Genomic DNA, 20,344 nt, shown 5'->3' on the forward strand with positions numbered 1-20,344 from the left:
CAAGCTGCTTGCTGTGGGGGCACTCGTCGGGAGGGGCCAGGGGTGCCAAAGAGGGACCCCAGAAGAGGAGGATCCAGGCTGCTCTTTGCAAATCCACTGCACAGAGCAGGTAAGTAATAACTTGTTTGTTTCTTTTAAGAAAAAAAAAAAAAACAAGACTTTAGTATCACTTTAATTCTTTACAGTGAGCACAAAATGATTACAATAAAGTAGAAGTCCGGTCAAAACCTACGCTAACACCTACTCGCACCCCTATTCTAAGTCCTATGCTAACCTCCCTGTAAAGGTAAGATGTGTATTCTTACCTAATCTAAGGACACTTTGGTCTGGTCATGTGATCAGTTCCCAGCGTGGGCTTCCGGGGAGAGGCGGGTCAGTGGATAATGGATGGCACACAGTAAGTATAGTGATAGCGTTGCTGTGTAGGCTCTGCAGCCATTGCCACTGCTCTCTCTCCCCTGAACCTGGCTGCTTGGGAGATCACGTGACCAGGCTGGAAGACCTTTAGATTAGGTAAGTATACACCTTTTTCCTTTACAAGGTAGTTGGCATGGGGGTGAGAGTAGGTTTAAGCTTAGTTAGTTTTTGGCTGGACTTCTACTTTATTTCTTTACAATGAACACAAGATACCTGCACATTACAGTGAAAGGATAGCCAAGTTGTAATTTGCTGTTGTTAAGCTGGCCATAGACAGGCAGGCTCCCATCTCAGAATGATGAGCAGGAATACATCTACTCATCTTCTGCTTTTTATTTTGTGATTCACCCAGAACTTGGCAAGAGGGCAACTGAGGCATCTCCAGCACCACAGTACACTGGAGTCACATTATCCTGCCAACTGACTCCTGCTATTGGCATTTTACAGGTGCTGAGAGTGTTTTCTGAATGTGTTTGCAGGGTGTATAAATAAAAATGATGATAAAGGATTTTTTGTCAGAAGACAAATACAAAATCTCTTCTGACAAACATCGCTATTTACTAGCAATTCTGTTTGTAAACTTTAGGTTTGGTTTAACAAATTGCTTTTCCTGCTTTACTGAAAAGAGGGAAAATTAGGCAGGTGGCATGGGAATAACCACTTGGTCATTGTTCTTACCCCCAATCTGCTGGTCAAACACTGCATGCTCTTTCCTCCTGGTAGCAAGCTCCCAGTGAGTAGTAGTAGTAGTTTCTTAGGTACTTTAAACTAGCTGATTTCTTAATATTTGCAAACCTAGCTTAAACACTAATCCTTTACATCTGCCTGGAGTTCACAAAGAGGGTGTAATTGCACTGAGCTGCTGTGATTTCCCACTAGTTGATCTTATACCGGCACCAAAATATGGGGGATATAGTAAATACAAATTTGGAATTCAGAGTACAATAATATCTCAAAATGCTCTGCAGGGAGTACAGCCACTTTGATAAATGTGCAGTCCTACTATGAACATGCCACCTCATTGACTTACTTCTTTTTTAATTTTCATCAGACCCTTTTATAGAGATCCAGAAGAGTAGCTCTCGCTATAGTTCTGGAGCTCCACTGCTGGACCTTTCTGGTCTTGCTACCTCTGTCCTCTTCTGCCCATTCACAGAAACTGTTGTAATTTGTGAGCTCATTCACAAAATACAAAGGCTTCTGTGAATGTGCAGCAGAGGGTAGGGTTGGGCAGATATAATTGTGTTAGGACATAGCATCTCTCCTGTCAGAGCCCCGGTGTGTATCTTCTTATACTCCAGGAGCGCTTTTTTAAAACTGTCAGATCTAAATCAAAGAGATAAGTATGCAATGTGGCATACACATCATTGGACACTTATTAAAGTGTCTGAATTCCTGGAGCTCAGCTTAAAGTGGATCTCTACACTGCATTTGAATACCACCAACTAAACTAACACTATTTAATTCATTTTTAATATTAAAACCAAACTCTTCTGTTCATCTGTGTCTTTGTGCTTTATTTTGTTAAGAAACCTCTTTGAAAAACTTCCCCCTAGCATTTATTGCCATGGCCATCTTGAGTAAGGACAAATGATTCATGTAACATTTACTTCCTGGAATCCATGAAAAGATGCAAAAATACTCTTGCGCACAGGTGTATTGGCTAAAAGGTCCCAAGGGTTCAGGAAGGACTGTGGATTTCGGCCTTGCTGCTCTTAAGGATGGGATTGTCCTAGTGTTAAATGAAAAGAAAGAAAAAGAGCGCACCAGCCTAGTGCATTATCCTTGACAGATTTATTAATTAAAAACAAGATAAAAACTACTCACAAAGGTCGAAGAAAAAATCGCATTGTATATGGCACAGAGGCAAATAGTCCAGTGGTAGCAGTTTTCCAGGTCCCAGGAAGGAGGCGTACGGGCTACTGCTGGCTAACGCGTTTCGAAGGTTACCCTTCTTCATCCATCTGCCCTTGGCTCAGGCATGCATGCAGGAGAGTGTGCTTAGCTGAGAAAACCCCCACCTCCCTCCTCCTGTAGAGTCCTGGGATGTATGACATAATTTGGCTAGGCAGGAAACCTGGAAGTAATGGAACAAATGTAAAAAAAAAAGAGAGTGAAGTCCCACTTTAAGAACTTCATTTACTTTTTTAAAAATACAGATTTTTCTATAGAACTACTTGATTTGTAGCTGATGATGTAATTCTAGATGTGCATATTAAGGATTTAATTTTATTGTTTTTTTAAGATATCTTCAGCCACCAGGTACATGGCTTCAGTGTGCATTGGAGTCCAGAGAATTGCTTACGTTATGCCTGAAAAAACTGAAGTCTACATTGAGCAAGGTATGACTAGAGTGGGCTGAAGGGTATTCTAAGCTATCACGTAGGTTTTAGATCATCATGGGGGTTATTTTACAACTTAACTCAGTTTTTCCCAAATACCTCCAATTAATTTTTTAGGTTTAAAATAATGTGGGTTGTTAACAGTGCTGAATCCAGCTTATAAAAGTGTGTCTTGTGATTCTCTTCAAAGATATTTTTATGCACACACACCCACACCAATTAACAGATGTCATCTATTTCTGGAATCTTAATAGATTTGCAAGTTGATTAACCTGCACAGGTGGTCCACAGGTCATTTAAAGACTTGGCTCTGTGATGGTGGACTAAAGGACATGAGGACAAGTACATTTTCCTGTCCCACTCCTGGAATGAAATCAAGTCGCACTGAGGTCTGTTCAGCCATTTGCAGGAAGCTTTGTATTTTATGAATGAGTACAAGACTTTCTCGCATTGGCTAAGGTGTAGAGGCAGGTGGATGACATCATTAAGTTCCCGTCCTGCTGCTAGAAAACACTGTATGTAGCTGATGCTATATACAGTATATACAGTGCACAGAGCCACTGCATATACAATATTAGGGAAGTAGTTCATCTGGACCAGCTTGGTCTAAAAGTATCACTAAAACCTGGAGTTAGACTTTTGCATATACTTTTAAAGTGTGTTTCCACTTTTTGTAGTCAAATGTTAGAAATCACCACTATGTTTGTTATGTGTTCCTATTTACACTGCATATCTAAAATTAAAAAAAGTACATAGGACTCTATGTTTAGCTGACACACTACTGAGACCATGCATGAACATACAATGTACCACCCAAGCTTTGAGGTATTTAACCCTTTCTTGGGGCAAAAGGCGTTAAATCTAGTGTAGAACTGATAATGAGACCAGCCAGCATAATACAGATGTGGTCATTTATTGTAAACCTAACTTCTCAGCCCCCTCCTTAACATTACATAGAAGGGGAGAGCCTTAAAGCAGGTAAAAAGGTAAGCTGCATTTTATAGATCTTTATGCTGTGTGAATGAAAACATATTAGGTGTTATCCTAATTTGGCTACACAAATGTAAATATACTTTACATCTGGCTTTTGAACCGCACCAATTTGAAAAAGTAGTTCCTACACTACTTTTGTTAAATTCAGGTGGGACCTGCATAGAGATCTGTGCATGAAGTCGCACAGATGTCAGCCAAGTCGCACTGATTGCCTATTTCAAGTGAAGTCACGTGATTTCACAGTTTAGTGTGAACAGGGGCTAAAAAGGTAACTCCACTTTCATGGGAAAATATTAGCAAGTTAAAAACAATATATAGCATATACAAATGCTACACCAGTCATATTGTGATTGAATGTTATTAAATTACCTTTCCCTTTCAATCTGCAGCTCTGTCATTTTCTATGCAATGCAATATGGCAACCTGTAAACAGTGTACAGAATGTCCTTCAGAAATGTCTTTTTCCTGCTTGATTGGTTGACTGATTTCCCCAGCAGTTTGCACTGATTCAAATCAGATTTTGAGCATGCCCTGCAACAAAAATGTCATTTTTGGTGAGATACTCCCAAAGAGAAATTGCAGACCCTGCCACTTTCCTCATTGGAACCCTGCAGGTGCAGCTGATTAATAATTATATAACCACTCCCATACAGACCTACTGGGCACATGGACACAGACAAACAAACAGCAATTTCTTCAGAATGACAAAAGGTAGAAATCTACAACAATGTTTGTTAAAATCTCTGCAATGTACATCGATCACCCAGAGGGGTGTGTGTGTGGTTTTTGTTTTTTTTTGTTTTTGTTTTTTTTATTATCCTCAATAAAATTAGAGTTACTCTTTACTCTTCAGAATAGTCTTTTGAATGGGACACAGATGGCACTAAAGTATGCGTGAGGGCTAAACCAATTCCCACTCTGTCTAAAGGGAAAAAAAAGGTTTTGGTCTGAGTCGGCTTTTCGTTTTGTTCCAGTCTGCAGAATTTGTGGCATTTCTGGATCTGCACTGAGTACACTGCGAAGTCCCAGCCTGGAAGTCTTTCCTGCCACAAACACCGGATCACAGTGAAGAGCTTAAACCCTTCTCAGTATCTGCTTCTATTTTCGTGCAGCATGAAACCAAATCCTGTTAGCAACATTAAATGTTTTTTGGTTGAGTCCAAGTATTTCAGACAGATGCGTCGCACCAAACTAGTAAGCACACAAACAACTCAGATATTTATAAAACTTACTATAGTAATCCTGGCATTATGTCCATTTATTCAATGGTGTATTTTCCTACATTTTAGACATTTTAGTGGAGCCATGTAACCCCAGACATATATATATATATATATATATATATATATATATATTATTATTATTTTTTTTTTTTTTTTTTTCGTATATCGTTAAAAATTCAGATTTTAGGCTACAAACACAATCTGCAATTAGAAATGTGATTTAAGGTAGATATTAAGGCAAAAACACAGTCCTTATTTTAGGACTCGGGAGGGCAAGAAATTCGAATGGGCAGGCACACACACATGAAATCGAATCTCGCAGTGACCTTGACAGCAGTCTGCAGCAACATAGATGATGACACACCCCCTCCTGAGTCACAGTGACACTCTCTCTCCAAGCCATGTGGTTCCTTCAGTCCACTCCAGTCCTGCTCCCACCTTGCCTTGCTCCCGTCCAGTAGACGGGCACTTGAGGCTCCCGCCACTCCACCTGGGTTCCTTGCACCAGGACATCACACAATATACTCAGGCACCACCTCCGCTAGATCACACTGTAGCAGGCACACAGTCTCAGCCGGCTCCAGACCGGGAACTGCGCATTCATGAGCCGAGTGTCACAGCCATATTCTTTACTGACAACCTTTTCCTGTCACTGGCATTTACTGGCAGTAAAAAAGAGCCCTGTATTTTCCAGGATGCCAGTAAAAATACTGACAGTTGGCAACACTGAACTGGATCATGCATCAGGCGCTCACCTTGGCACATGCAATGCATGTATTTAGCCACAGTGTGCTATATAGGTCCAGGGTCATGGTCTGTGCACGTTTGCTGTATTTCCTGTTGCATTCTTTTGCAGAGACACTATCACAGCTTCTGGACACACAAAACCCTACTCCATTAGCATCCATTTTTGTGACTACCCCACCAAGGATTCCCTTATTTTAGCAGTGGTGGATCACAGGCACAAGGGAGCTTGGACAAAATGCCCAAGGAAATTGTTCTTGTCCTGGAGAAATCTGCTATTATAAAATTGTAAAATAGGGGACAATCAGCACAAACAGATATTAAATCGCAAAAGTATGCAAGCTGAACACTTTAGGTAATCAAATATGCCTAAAAATGTATAGTAAAAATGGGGGTAAGTGCAGTGCAATGAATGGAAACTAAAAAACAATAAAAAGTCCAATGCACATCTGGAGTGTATTTACTGTCAAATGTCCTTATGACAAATATATGATGTGTAGACTCCAATGGTGTAATCGGCCATATTCAACTTTACCCAGATAAACAAAAATGCGCTTACCAGATTCTGTGGACCTCTGCAAGCAGAGGTCAAACTCGCATGTATCCCCACAGGGATGATGGTAATTGCTGGTGCCGTCTCTGGAATCCTCAATGGAGCCTGATGATCCAGCCGTCCAGCAGGGTGATGTCAGAGGTATATGTGACCAAGTCAGCAGAGATGTATATCAAAAGGGCAATGACCGCTCCAATGCATATAAAAAATGAGGACACAATCTAAGTGCACTCCATAGATTTATTAATAAAAAGTCACTTGCAAAAAATGAGTGTTCTGGAGCGCAACACTTTAAAATGAATGGGCAGCAGCACAATCACTGATCTGGTGCATAGCGAACTCGGTGTGGCAGCGGGTGACGTCCGTATGTGAATTCCTCCCCCCGTACGCGGCGTTACGTCCTAGCTGGACTTCGTCAGCGAGGGGTGGAGTCTGGCAGTCACCCAGCAGAGTGGAGCGGAGAGTGTCCACACTGATTACGGCAAAACCGGAAGTCAGAGAGAACTTCCATGGCAACCAGACCATGCGGAGATGCCTCCTATGAACACATGAGTGCGGGGAGCAACAGCGGAACCGGAAGTCATGTAGACCTTCATGTCCACCTTTTTGTATGGGGACACCACCTATTGCCACCTACCAAACAGCAGGTGCTATAAAACATAAAATAAGGGCATTATATATCCCAATTTGGGTAAATGCATAAGCAGGATGCATTTAAAACAATAATGGAACCACTATCCCGCTGCCATCTCTGTGTAAAACTAAAATGTCATACATAGCAACCAAATACAAATAGACACAAATTTACTCAAAAACAACATTACTAAAAAAACTACTTGTTGGATATAAAAAAATTAAGGTAAAATTCTACGTTTAATCCCTTGGGAACCATAACCTGAGTCTCATGAATCCACATGGATTCACACTGGCTCAACTGCCTAATAAAATTTCCCCCCCTCCAATGTGGGTTCACTGTTTCTAAGCCACAGAATTGTAAACATCTAGGATTCCTGCCGTGGAAAAACACGGCAGTGATATTGTTTTTGAGTAAATTTGTGTCTATTTGTATTTGGTTGCTATGTATGACATTTTAGTTTTACACAGAGATGGCAGCAGGATAGTGGTTCCGTTATTGTTTGTTTTAAATGCATCCTGCTTATGCATTTACCCAAATTGGAGATATATAATGCCCTTATTTTATGTTTTATAGCACCTGCTGTTTAGTAGGTGGCAATAGGAGGTGTCCCCGTACAAATAGGTGGACATGAAGAAAAAGAAAGAAATGAAAAAAATAAAACTGCGCTAAAAACTGAAAGCAATGTGCCGTGAACCAATAATCATGAAAGCTGCAATTCAAAATATGACACACATATACCCAATCAAAAATAGAAAAAACACCTGAATCGTGCTAATGAGTGATAATAGAAATTGATAAGTAATCAGTGATAGATAAACCAATATATGTGGCCTTATTGATTTATGACTCTATGCTCATTAGTAAACCTTAAGTGCACATGTAAACAAAATAAAGGAAGAAAAATGTCTCTCAATATGTGATGAATAATCCACCCGTGCAGAACAAAAATTGCAAAAGTCCATCCATAAGAAACTCTCCAACTACAACCCCTGGCAAAAATTATGGAATCACCAGTCCCTGAGGATGTTCCTTCAGTTGTTTATTGTTGTAGAAAAAAAGCAGATCACAGACATGGCCAAAAAATAAAGGCATTTCAAATGGCAACTTTCTGGCTTTAAGAAACATTAAAAGAAATCAAGAAAAATAATTGTGGTGGCCAGTAACAGTTAGATTTATAGGACAAGCACAGGGAATAAATTATGGAATCACTCAATTCTGAGGAAAAAAATATGGAATCATGAAAAACAAACAAACAAAATAACACTCCAACACATCACTAGTACTTTTTTGCACCACCTCTGGCTTTTATAACTGCTTGTAGTCTCTGAGGCATTGACTTAATGAGTGATAAACAGTACTCTTCATCAATCTGGCTCCAGCCTTCTCTGATTGCTGTTGCCAAATCATCTTTGCAGGTTGGAGCCTTGTCATGGACCATTTTCTTTAACTTCCACCACAGATTTTCAATTGGATTGAGATCCGGACTGTTTGCATGACATTGACCTTATGTGTCTTTCTTCAAGGAATTTTTTCACAGTTTTTGCTCTATAGCAAGATGCATTATCATCTTGATAAATGATTTCATCATTCCCAAACATCCTTTCAATAGATGAGATAAGAAAAGTGTCCAAAATTTCAATGTAAACCTTTGCATTTATTGAAGATTTAATGACAGCCATCTCCCCAGTGCCTTTACTTGACATGCAGCCCCATATCATAATTGACTGTGGAAATTTGCATGTTTTCTTCAGACAGTCGTCTGCATAAATCTCATTGGAACGGCACCAAACAAAAGTTCCAGCATCATCACCTTGCCAAATGCAGATTCGAGATTCATCACTGAATATGACTTTCATCCAATCATCCACAGTCCATGATTGCCTTTCCTTAGCCCATTGTAACCTTGTATTTTTGTGTTTAGGTGTTAGAGATGGCTTTCTTTTAGCTTTTCTGTATGTAAATCCCATTTCCTTTAGGCGGTTTCTTACAGTTCGGTCACAGATGTTGACTCCAGTTTCCTCCCATTTGTTCCTCATTTGTTTTGTTGTACATTTTCTGTTTTCAAGGCATATTGCTTTAAGTTTTCTGTCTTGATGCTTTGATGTCTTCCTTGGTCTACCAGTATGCTTGCCTTTAACCACCTTCCCATGTTGTTTGTATTTGGTCCATGTTTTAGACACAGCCGACTGTGAACAACCAACATCTTGTGCAACACTGCGTGATGATTTACCCTCTTTACCTACATACTAACAAGCAGATTTAATCTGATGCAGGTGTTAGTGTTTGTAATGAAAATTTACAGGGTGATTCCATAATTTTTTCCTCAGAATTGAGTGATTCCATCATTTATTCCCTGTGCTTGTTCTATAAATCTAACTGTTACTGGCCACCACAATTAATTTTCTTGATTTCTTTTAGTGTTTCTTAAAGCCAGAAAGTTGCCATTTGAAATGCCTTTAGTTTTTGGCCATGTCTGTGATCTGCTTTTATTCTACAACAATAAACAACTGAAGGAACATCCTCAGGGACTGGTGATTCCATAATTTTTGCCAGGGGTTGTATTTATGCAGCGAGAGATGTGAGCCACCACCGGTATAGAAGGGGTTACTTCTTACCGAACACAAATGATCCCCCATTACAGAGGATCATAGCAGGCATGTTAGCTGTATAGTATATGGTAAACAAAAATTCTGCGCTAGAAGAAACTATATAACATAAGCAGCAGTAAACAGTGCGACAACACTAAATAGAAATAAAAAATATTATTAAACCGCGCTAAGTAATAAAATAAACTAGAAGGTTGATATGGTGGAAATATGAATGCCACACAGAAAAATGCTAATTGAAAATTTAAAAAACAAAAATTCAAAAAAACTGATAAAAAAGAAAGTCCAAATATCTCCTGAGATGGGATCAATCTCCAGATCCTACAACATGTATAGATCACAGTCCAAGGATTATAAGAGTAGGTTGCCCTTACCAGAACATCAATTGTAATAGACGGATGGCTTAAACCCAGCCAGGGCCTTTGGGGTGGAAACCAATCTGCTCCGTCCAGATTCAGGATGTAATTCCCTCAGTGGATACAGGAGAGAAAAAGTAACAAAAGGAACTGACCATAGTGTAGTATGATCAGATGTTTCTATGGACACATAGACATACCAACACCCTGGTGTGCACACAAGAAAAAAAGGGGGGAGTGATAACCCACCACCGTGGCTGTGGATTGCGCTTACCGACTCACAGTGGTAACCAGGCTTTATATCATACTAGGAGCTGATTGATGGATACCAGGGAACGATAGATTCACCCGCTGTAGCCAGGAATCCATATTCTCAGTACATGACCTGATTTTCTTCCAGAATCCTCAGTTCCAGCAGTCCAGGACACATTGCAGTTTCTCAGCCACAATAACCGGGTATTACAGGAGGCGCTATCCAAGGCACAAGCAGACAGTAAGAGGACAACAGTCCTCCACCCCCATGAGAAAGACATCAAGAAAAAAACACAACTTGAAGTTGTCAGACTGTTAGAAAGGACATCAACCTCCTCCTAGATGTGCAGTCTAGGTGTGCAGCTCGAGGATCATAGCAAGCATGTTAGCTGTATAGCTCCCATGCTGGACTGCTGCGGCTGTGCCTCAGATCATCAAAGGGACCCGATCAGTGCAGTGGTAAGGATTGCATGTAACACAAAGTGGGAAACTCCGATCGTGTAAAACCCTTTTTAATTTATTTGTATAAAAAGTCAAAGACACACTTTACATAGAACATCCCAAAATAAGCCTAAAGTCCGTTGTGTCGGCCGAACACACACGGACAAACCCATCCTGCTGGAAGAGAACACACAGTCTGGAGGTGACGTCAGCGCGTCGTCCTGCTCCGCAGTCACAATGGACATCTTTGACTTTAGAGCCCAGAGGGTTGTGGACACTGCAGGAGTCTTTGACCCCACTCCCCTTGATTCAGAGATTAGTGGCTTGTTTATTCGGTTAAAATTAACAGTGTCAGAATTGCATACTCAGTGGGACATTGCCTTCCTGGAGACCTACATCAAAGAGTCTATGGTCCCTAGAAGCTTAAGGTGGGAAGTTTGCCCACAAAAAAGAGATATTGATTTGGAAGGGTGGTTCAAGTATTTTAATGACTCTGGCATAGGTCTCTTACGGTTCCTCATCCAGAGGAAAAGTGAGAAACTTGCCAGATTGGATGAGGAAATTAAAAACTTGAAAGCCAATCTAGCCCCCTCTACTAGTAGTGAGGAATATAAGGAATGTTTCGGGTCTTTACTCAACACATTAGAGAAGGAGGAAAGGGACCAAAAGAACAAAAAAAGAAATTAATATATAAGAGACAAGGGGGATTACCAATCTGGTTTTGTCTTCGTTTGGCAGAAAAAACTTGCTTCTGAAAGGGAGGGAAATGGGGTTATGAATATCCAAGGTCTCACGGAAGCCACTGCGGGTCCTAACCCCCTCCCCACTCAGACGAGGAGAGATCCCCACTCGTCATCTAGAGGTGGGGTTCCCCAGAATAACATGAAGAATAAGGCTAATGTTAAACCCCCTAAACGTGGGCCCTCTCGGTCACATCCTAGTACTTCCTCTTGAAGACCCATGGGTTACAATAATTGAGGATATGACTATCAATCTCAATATCAAAGAGAGGTTCCCCCACGTTTGCGGGATGATTTTTCTACTAGACAGGGCCCTCCTAATCCTCATTATAGTTATAACCAACTATACCCCACCCAACCACAGGGGGGAATAGGGAATACAGTTGGAATGTTCCAACACAAAATTGTTTTTTCCCCCTATCCGACTCTGAAGCTCCGAATGCGTATGGCCAGTATGAAGATCACTATGGCCGGAGAGGAATGGGGGTTAAACTGATCCATTATCCTGAATATCAGGAAGGGGGTCCACTACAGTCAGGATCCAACCAAGATTTCAGATCGCCTGGTATTCGTGGGAACCAAAATTGGGGTTTTCCCAGGAACAGCCAGGGCCAGAAATGGCCCGTAGAACGAAGAGAGGAGTTAGAGGGGGGAGGCGGGTCCAATCAACAAAAAAGAAAGAGAGTGTAGGGACTGGGATTTTCAACCTAAGCAAACAGGTTTTGACAGACTCTGAGATCAGGATACTTGATAAAGGTTTGAAGTTTGCTCCGCCTAGGAGCCTGAGCAAATTTCAAACTTATATGGACATACACAAATATGTATGCAAGATTAACATCAAATGATACATGCTGAACAACCCAATTTAAAGAGACTTCTATTGGGAGATCTGATTATCAACATTCAGGCCTCTCGAATGCATCTCTTTTCAATCCCCCCCGGGTCCCTTGCCCCGAACGTTAGGGTTTTCAGGGATGTTATGTTTAGGGATTTGGAACACATTAAAGTGAAAAAAGTGAGGATGCATAGAGATCTTGAGAATGGGTTGGAGTCTCTCTGTAACAACAAATCCCTGGTCATACGACCAGCGGATAAGGGTGGGGGATAGTGATCCTTGACCGGTGCAAATATCTAAAAGAAATGCATCGCATTGTGGACGATGCAGATACTTACACTCCACTTATTAGGGATCCAGTGGTGAGGTATAAGAGGGAGCTTGAAGTCATTGTAGATAGGGGCTTTCGCAGTGGCATCTTGAACAAAAAAGAAAAATTGTTTTTGGTGCCAGCTGCTCCTCGTACCCCCGTCATATACTATCTCCCAAAGATTCATTCTTACTTGCCCCCCGGGGCGTCCCATAGTCAACGGTATCGACTCGGTTACGTCCCGAGTGGATAAGTGCATAGATCACTACCTACAGCCTCTTGTTCAGAAGGTTCCTTCTTTCATTAAAGATACAAAAACAGGTTATTAACATGTTGTCTACCATCACTCCTAAGAAAGGATTATGGTTGGTCACGGCTGACGTGACCTCCCTCTATACTATCATCCCCCACTCTTTGGGATTGGAGGCGGTGCGGTTATATCTAACCAGAGGTTCTGGTCTGGCTCCAACCCAGATCAGTTTCATTATGGAACTTTTAGAGTATGTGGCCAGTCACAACTATTTTTGGTTCGACCATCAATTTTATCGCCAGGATAGGGGTGTGGCCATGGGGGCTAAATATGCCCCAAGCTTGTTTAATCTTTTTATGGCCAAGTAGGAGGAGGACATCGTCAATGTCCAGGCTAGACCGGAACTGATCGTTTGGGCCAGGTACATTGATGACGTCCTCCTCCTATGGGATGGCAGTGAGGTTGCACTTTGTGACTTCATGTCGTTTCTTAAAGCGGGAGTCCGGCGACCAATCTTTTTTTAGGTCATTGAGACACTTTGCTAATCCCAAAATAATACTCAGTTTGGGTGTAATATTTCCGCCTCTGTCTGTTTTCGTACTGAAGAATAACTTAAAAAATGTGATGCTGGCTGTTTCCATCTTGCTTGTGGGCATGTGAAGCCCACAAGCATTGATTTCCTGGATGCGGTGAATGCTGTTCATTCACAGCTTGTGGAAGCCTGATACTAAGCTCCCAGGAGACAGTGCGGCGCCGGGGAAAGGCAATAAATACGCCTACTCCCATGGGAGGAGAGACAGGAAGTGCCACAATAAAGTACAATATAAAGGTAATTACAGCGATAAAAAAAATTTCGTGTGGCATTTGAACATCTATGCAATTAACTGAAGGGGGTAAGATTGAGTTAAAAATTTTGAGTGGAACCCCGCTTTAATGATAACAACAGGGGGGATTAGATTGAACTTTGAGGCCAGCCATGAGGAAATATACTTCCTGGATTTAAAAATCACTGTTAGAGGTGATAAATTTATAACATCCACCTATTTTAAGCCGACCGATAAGAACTCGTACATCCCCCTTGATAGCTGCCATCATAGACCTTGGTTACCGGCAGTTCCTTATGGTCAGTATGCACGTCTGAGGCGGAATTGCACTGAGGTTGACACCTTTGACAACCAGGCAGCTGTCCTTACCAAAAGATTCACGGATAAGGGATATGATGCTGATGTTCTGTTGAGAACGCTTAAATCTATACGTGAGAAAGATAGACTGTTGTTTTTAAGGGATAAACAACAGGATGAGAATAACACCCTTTTTTCTTTGCCATTTTATTACGACGTTCTCGACACAACACAAAAGTGTTGAGATTGATTCGTAAACATTTGGCATATTCTAACCAGTGATCAGATCCTTGGGACTGTATTACCAAAGAATCCCCAGGTTGTGTTCAAAGGAGCATCCTCGCTTGGTAATAAGATTGCCCCCACAGTCAGGACCCACCGAGTCTGGATAGGAATTTTTTTTTTATAACCTCACAGGTTATTACAGATGTAAAAAATGCCAGGTCTGTACCGTTCATAAATGTAGAGACAGAAAAATCAGCCAATTCATTTCCACCAGCACCTCTCGTACGTATGAGGTAGCACCATTCATAACCTGCTTGTCTGAAGGCGTGGTCTACCTTATATAGTGCCCATGTGGTTTACAGTACGTGGGGAGGACCAAAAGGGCACTGAAGGTTAGACTGACCGAGCATATAAATAATATTAGAAGGGGTTTCGATAAACACCCATTTTAACGGCATTATGACGAGGTACATGCTAGGAACCCCTCTAATACACTGTATATGGGCATTGATAAGTACAGACCCCATTGGAGGGGTGGGTCATTGGTCAGGGAGGTTTCTAAATGTGAAATGTCCTGGATCTATAGACTCAAATCTTATGTCCCATTCGGACTCAATGTTGATACCGATGTGAATGCTTTTATTAATAATTCTTGAGCACCCATCAGTACCACGGTCCTTGGTTGACTAGGAGAGAGTGGGTGAGGCTGTTCCGAGCCCCTTACATTTAGTTCCAGGAGTCCCCCCATGGTAATAACGCCTTGACCCATGAGATTGCCTCTGGACTATCTTTTATATTTTTGAGGTTTACTTTTATTCTTTTAGTTTTATATTATTTATCTTTATATGGTTGTGACACTAGTCATAGCTAGTTCAGGAGTTTCTATACCAAAGGTCGGGTGTTTTTAGCACCTTCAAGAGTGTTCTATTTATAAGGAGTTAGGACTTATCCTGAGCGTAATGACATCTATGGTGTACATGTTTTCACCACTAGATGGCAACAACTCCCAATGTGGTTGTGGCCCCAAGTGTCCATATTTTTGGATTTCCGGGCTTAGTTTTTTAGATAGGATCCTAATAGATTTTTTTATTAATTTTTTTTTTTTTTATTTTAATTGTTTGTTTTATATTTTTTATTTTTATTAGACCATTGAGAATTTTGGTCTTTTTGGGGATCGTCGATTGACAGAAACTAAATATAGATCAGACACCCCATAACAGTTGATTTATTCCATTTATATGTTTTTTAATCGTGATTGACACTATATGTGTTTTTTATCATTTTCTATTGATTTTTGATTGGCAATTCTGTGATATCTGTAAAGGTTTTTTGTCAACAGGGATTGTTATAAAATAGTTAATTTTTTCCATTCATGTGTAATAATCAATGTTATAAGATTTTTATGTACACCAGTATAACTGGATGCCTTCCGCTAGGTGCTGATTCAATGTGCATAGGCGTTTCGGAACTCTGTTTATGCCCTGTATGATACAGGACACATCAGAGTGATATGAGACACTTTTGGCGTATTGTGTTTGACTTAGTCCGCTTTATACCATGTTTGTTAGGAGTGACATTATATGTTGACATTCATCGGCCTCCCTCGTCTGGGCTTGCGGTCCATTCGGCGTTATTTGGATGCTCATTGGTGCGCTGCCCGTGCCCCTGGGTGTGTGTTCGGCCGACACAACGGACTTTAGGCTTATTTTCAGGTGTTCTATGTAAGTGTGTCTTTGACTTTTTATACAAATAAATTAAAAAGGTTTTACACGATTGGAGTTTCCCACTTTGTGTTACATGCAATCCTTACCACTGCACTGATCGGGTCCCTTTGATGATCTGAGGCACAGCCGCAGCAGTCCAGCACAGGAGCTATACAGCTAACATGCCTGCTATGATCCTCTGTAATGGGGGATCATTTGTGTTTGGTAAGAAGTAACCCCTTCTTTACTGGTGGTTGCTCACATCTCTCACTGCATAAATAGTTGGAGAGTTTCTTATGGATGATCTTTTGCAATTTGTGTTCTGCACGGGTGGATTATTCATCACATATTGAGAGACATTTTTCTTCCTTTATTTTGTTTACATGTGCACTTAAGGTTTACTAATGAGCATAGAGTCATAAATCAATAAGGCCACATATATTGGTTTATATATAGTTACATAGTAGGTGAGGTTGAAAAAAGACACACGTCCATCAAGTCCAACCTACGTGTGTGATTATGTGTCAGTATTACCTTACATATCCCTGTATGTTGCGGTCATTCAGGTGATTATCTAATAGTTTCTTGAAGCTATCAATGCTCCCCGCTGAGACCACCGCCTGTGGAAGGGAATTCCACATCCTTACTGCTCTTACAGTAAAGAACCCTCTACGTAGTTTAAGGTTAAACCTCTTTTCTTCTAATTGTAATGAGTGGCCCCGAGTCTTATTAAACTCTCTTCTGCGAAAAAGTTTTATCCCTATTGTGGGGTCACCAGTACAGTATTTGTAAATTGAAATCATATCCCCTCTCAAGCGTCTCTTCTCCAGAGAGAATAAGTTCAACGCTCGCAACCTTTCCTTATAACTAAGATCCTCCAGACCCTTTATTAGCTTTGTTGCCCTTCTTTGTACTCGCTCCATTTCCAGTACATCCTTCCTGAGGACTGGTGCCCAGAACTGGACAGCATACTCCAGGTGCGGCCGGACCAGAGTCTTGTAGAGCGGGAGAATTATCGTTTTATCTCTGGAGTTGATCCCCCTTTTAATACATGCCAATATTCTGTTTGCCTTATTAGCAGCAGCTTGGCATTGCATGCCATTGCTGAGCCTATCATCTACTAGGACCCCCAGGTCCTTTTCCATCCTAGATTCCCCCAGAGGTTCTCCCCCCAGTGTATAGATTGCATTCATATTTTTGCCACCCAAATGCATTATTTTACATTTTTCTACATTGAACTTCATTTGCCATGTAGTCGCCCACCCCATTAATTTGTTCAGGTCTTTTTGCAAGGTTTCCACATCCTGCGGGGAAGTTATTGCCCTGCTTAGCTTAGTATCGTCTGCAAATACAGAACTGTTTATCCCATCCTCCAGATCGTTTATAAACAAATTAAATAGGATTGGTCCCAGCACAGAACCCTGGGGAACCCCACTACCCACCCCTGACCATACTGAGTACTCCCCATTTATCACCACCCTCTGAACACGCCCTTGTAGCCAGTTTTCGATCCAGGTACTCACCCTATGGTCCATGCCAACGGACCCTATTTTGTACAGTAAACGTTTATGGGGAACTGTGTCAAATGCTTTTGCAAAATCCAGATACACCACGTCTACGGGCCTTCCTTTATCTAGATGGCAACTCACCTCCTCATAGAAGGTTAATAGATTGGTTTGGCAAGAACGATTCTTCATGAATCCATGCTGATTACTGCTAATGATATCGTTCTTATTACTAAAATCTTGTATATAGTCCCTTATCATCCCCTCCAAGATTTTACATACTATTGATGTTAGGCTAACTGGTCTGTAATTCCCAGGGATGTTTTTTGGGCCCTTTTTAAATATTGGTGCTACATTGGCTTTTCTCCAATCAGCTGGTACCATTCCAGCCAATAGACTGCCTGTAAAAATTAGGAACAACGGTCCGGCAATCACCTGAGTTCCCTAAGTACCCTCGGATGCAAGCCATCTGGTCCCGGTGATTTATTAATGTTAAGTTTCTAAAGTCTAATTTTAATTCCGTCCTCTGTTAACCATGGAAGTGCTTCCTGTGTTGTGTCCTGAGGATAAACACTGCAGTTTTGGTTACTGATGCCCCCCGATTCACTCGTGAAGACTGAGGAGAAGAATAAATTCAATACCTTTGCCATCTCCCCATCCTTTGTAACCAGATGTCCTTCCTCATTCTTTATGGGGCCAATATGGTCTGTCCTCCCTTTTTTACTGTTTACATACTTAAAGAATTTCTTGGGATTTTTTTTGCTCTCCTCCGCTATGTGTCTTTCATGTTTTATCTTAGCCGTCCTAATTGCACCCTTACATTTCTTATTGCATTCTTTATAAAGTCTGAATGCTGAGGATGATCCCTCAACCTTGTATTTTTTGAAGGCCTTCTCCTTTGCTTTTATATCCATTTTTACAACTGCTCTTACTGTTTTACATCGTGATCAGTTGTGATTGGACATGGCTGATCACATGGTAAAGAGTCTCAGTCAGAGACTGCTTAGCTAGATTGGTGTTGTGGTGTGTCAGACTGACACGCCGCAACAACGATCACCACGTCATATGACGCCCGGTCAGGATATCGCAACCACTTTGCATACGTCATTTTGCTGTATGGTGGGCGGCAAGTGGTGAATCAGACATATTCTTCATCAATCCCCCCCCCCCTCAGTTACATGCATCCCGTCCCGAGATCCCACAATTACTTGGTGTCTTCTTCTCAATCCTCTAGATCCTCAACAATGAGAGTCTCTCCCTCTTCTGATTTGATAAAAAGATTCCATGGAGAACATATCTCCCTATATTTTTCTCGTTTCTGCCTTCCTGTCCACACCAGGTTCTCTAATCTATTCAGCTCTTCCACCTTCCTGAGCCACATACCCACCGAAGGTGGTTGTTTCTTTTTCCATCTAAGCGGGATACATGCTCTTGCTGCATTCAAAAGATCTGCATTCAAGAATCTGCTCCCTGAATATTTGCTCCTCTTCAGTATGGAACATAGAAACCTTCAATCTGGGTTCACACTATAGCAATTTGGGAACCAGTGCGATATCAGTGCCAATTCCCGCATCGCATCTCTACCGCAGGCAGTTCACACTGCCCTCTTTGAACCGCTGCTGGTGCTAATACATTGTTAATGACCCCCCCAGATCGGTTCACAGATCATAGTGCGAAATGTTGATTCAGACAGGAATCGGACCACATGGATGTGAACACCCATGCAATCCGATTCCAGTACGGGGAAAAAAAGTCCCTGCACCTTCTTCCCTTTTTTTTTTTTTTTTATGTGAATCCAATGCGAGTTCAGCCATATAAACTGTATGGCTGAACTCGCATTGCACATGTGATCAGCAGAGCAGTGTGGGTGTGAATCACATGCGATGTCTGTGTTCTCAATAGTGTGAACCCAGGCTCATTGCAGGAAAGAATGGCTAATTTATCTAGTATTACTTGAAATGATTTAGACAGAGGAGATGTAAATGTTTTTCCATGTATCTTTTAATAACGATGCCTTGTAGAAATCGGCATAATGTAATTATACTTGTATTCTTTGCACACAGGTGCGGCTTATAGATGCTGGCTTTATTTGGACTGAACCTCACTCAAAGAGACTTAAAGTGAAACTAACAATACAGAAGGAGGTAGGTGGCCCTACATATTGCAGGTGTGTGGGTAATTGCCTCAGATTTCTTTCTGGAGAATAATCCTCTCTTCTGTTTCTTAGCAATAGCAGTGTGTCAGCTCTTTATAATAGTGACATGTTCAGCCATGAAACTGTGGCTTGCTCTGCATCTACTATATATGCCTGTAGAATGTAATGGAGTGTGTGGGTTGTAAAAACACTTCCTCTCTCCCACAGGTGATGAATGGAGCAATCCTCCAGCAGGTCTTTGTAGTAGAGTATGTGGTCCAATCGCAAATGTGTGATGATTGCCATAGAGTGGAAGCTAAAGATTTCTGGAAGGCTGTGGTCCAGGTCCGTCAAAAGGTAAAACTCTCCATTTGTTTTTAGTTGTCTGCTTGGTCTGTGCTGAGTTTTTATAAAATTGTACAGCAAGCTTTGACCAACAGTGTTTTTTTTTTTTTTTTTTTGTTTTTATAATGCTTTTTCAACCAAGCTTAGAACATCTTTCTTAAAGCCTTTAACCGCTTGTCAACCGCCCGACAGCAGCAGAATGGCTCCCCTGCGCGAATCGCCGTAGCTGTACGGCAGTCGCTTTAGGGGGCGCGCGCGTGTGCCCGCCACGGTACTGAGAAGGAGCCAATGCACGTGCCCGGCGGCCGTGATGTCCGCCGGGCACACGTGATCGCTTTTGACAGAGCCAGAACGAGGATCTGTATGTGTAAACACACAAATCCACGTTCTGCCAGTGAGAGGAGACAGATCGTGTGTTCCTAGTATATAGGAACACCAATCAGTCTCCTCCCCTAGGCAGTCCCATCCCCCAAAAGTTAGAACACGCTGAGGGAACACAGTTAACCCCTTGATCGCCCCCTAGTGTTAACCCCTTCCCTGCTAGTGACGTTTACAGTAATCAGTGGCTATTTTTAGCTCTGATTGCTGTATAAATGTCAATGGTCCGAAGAA

General features: G+C 41.5%; 1 protein-coding gene across 1 annotated transcript in view; it reads left to right on the forward strand.

Moving 5' to 3' along the window:
• NMD3 (NMD3 ribosome export adaptor) overlaps positions 1-20,344 on the forward strand; it is a 108,559-nt gene that overhangs the window by 12,930 nt on the left and 75,285 nt on the right. Inside the window, exons 4-6 of the mRNA XM_073626117.1 lie at positions 2,663-2,759; positions 19,317-19,397; positions 19,616-19,744. Coding sequence (XP_073482218.1) covers positions 2,663-2,759; positions 19,317-19,397; positions 19,616-19,744 — 307 coding nt within the window. The remainder of the gene's footprint in view (positions 1-2,662; positions 2,760-19,316; positions 19,398-19,615; positions 19,745-20,344) is intronic.

Source organism: Aquarana catesbeiana, linkage group LG04, assembly GCF_042186555.1.
Source record: "Aquarana catesbeiana isolate 2022-GZ linkage group LG04, ASM4218655v1, whole genome shotgun sequence".
Taxonomy (NCBI): Eukaryota; Metazoa; Chordata; class Amphibia; order Anura; family Ranidae; genus Aquarana; species Aquarana catesbeiana.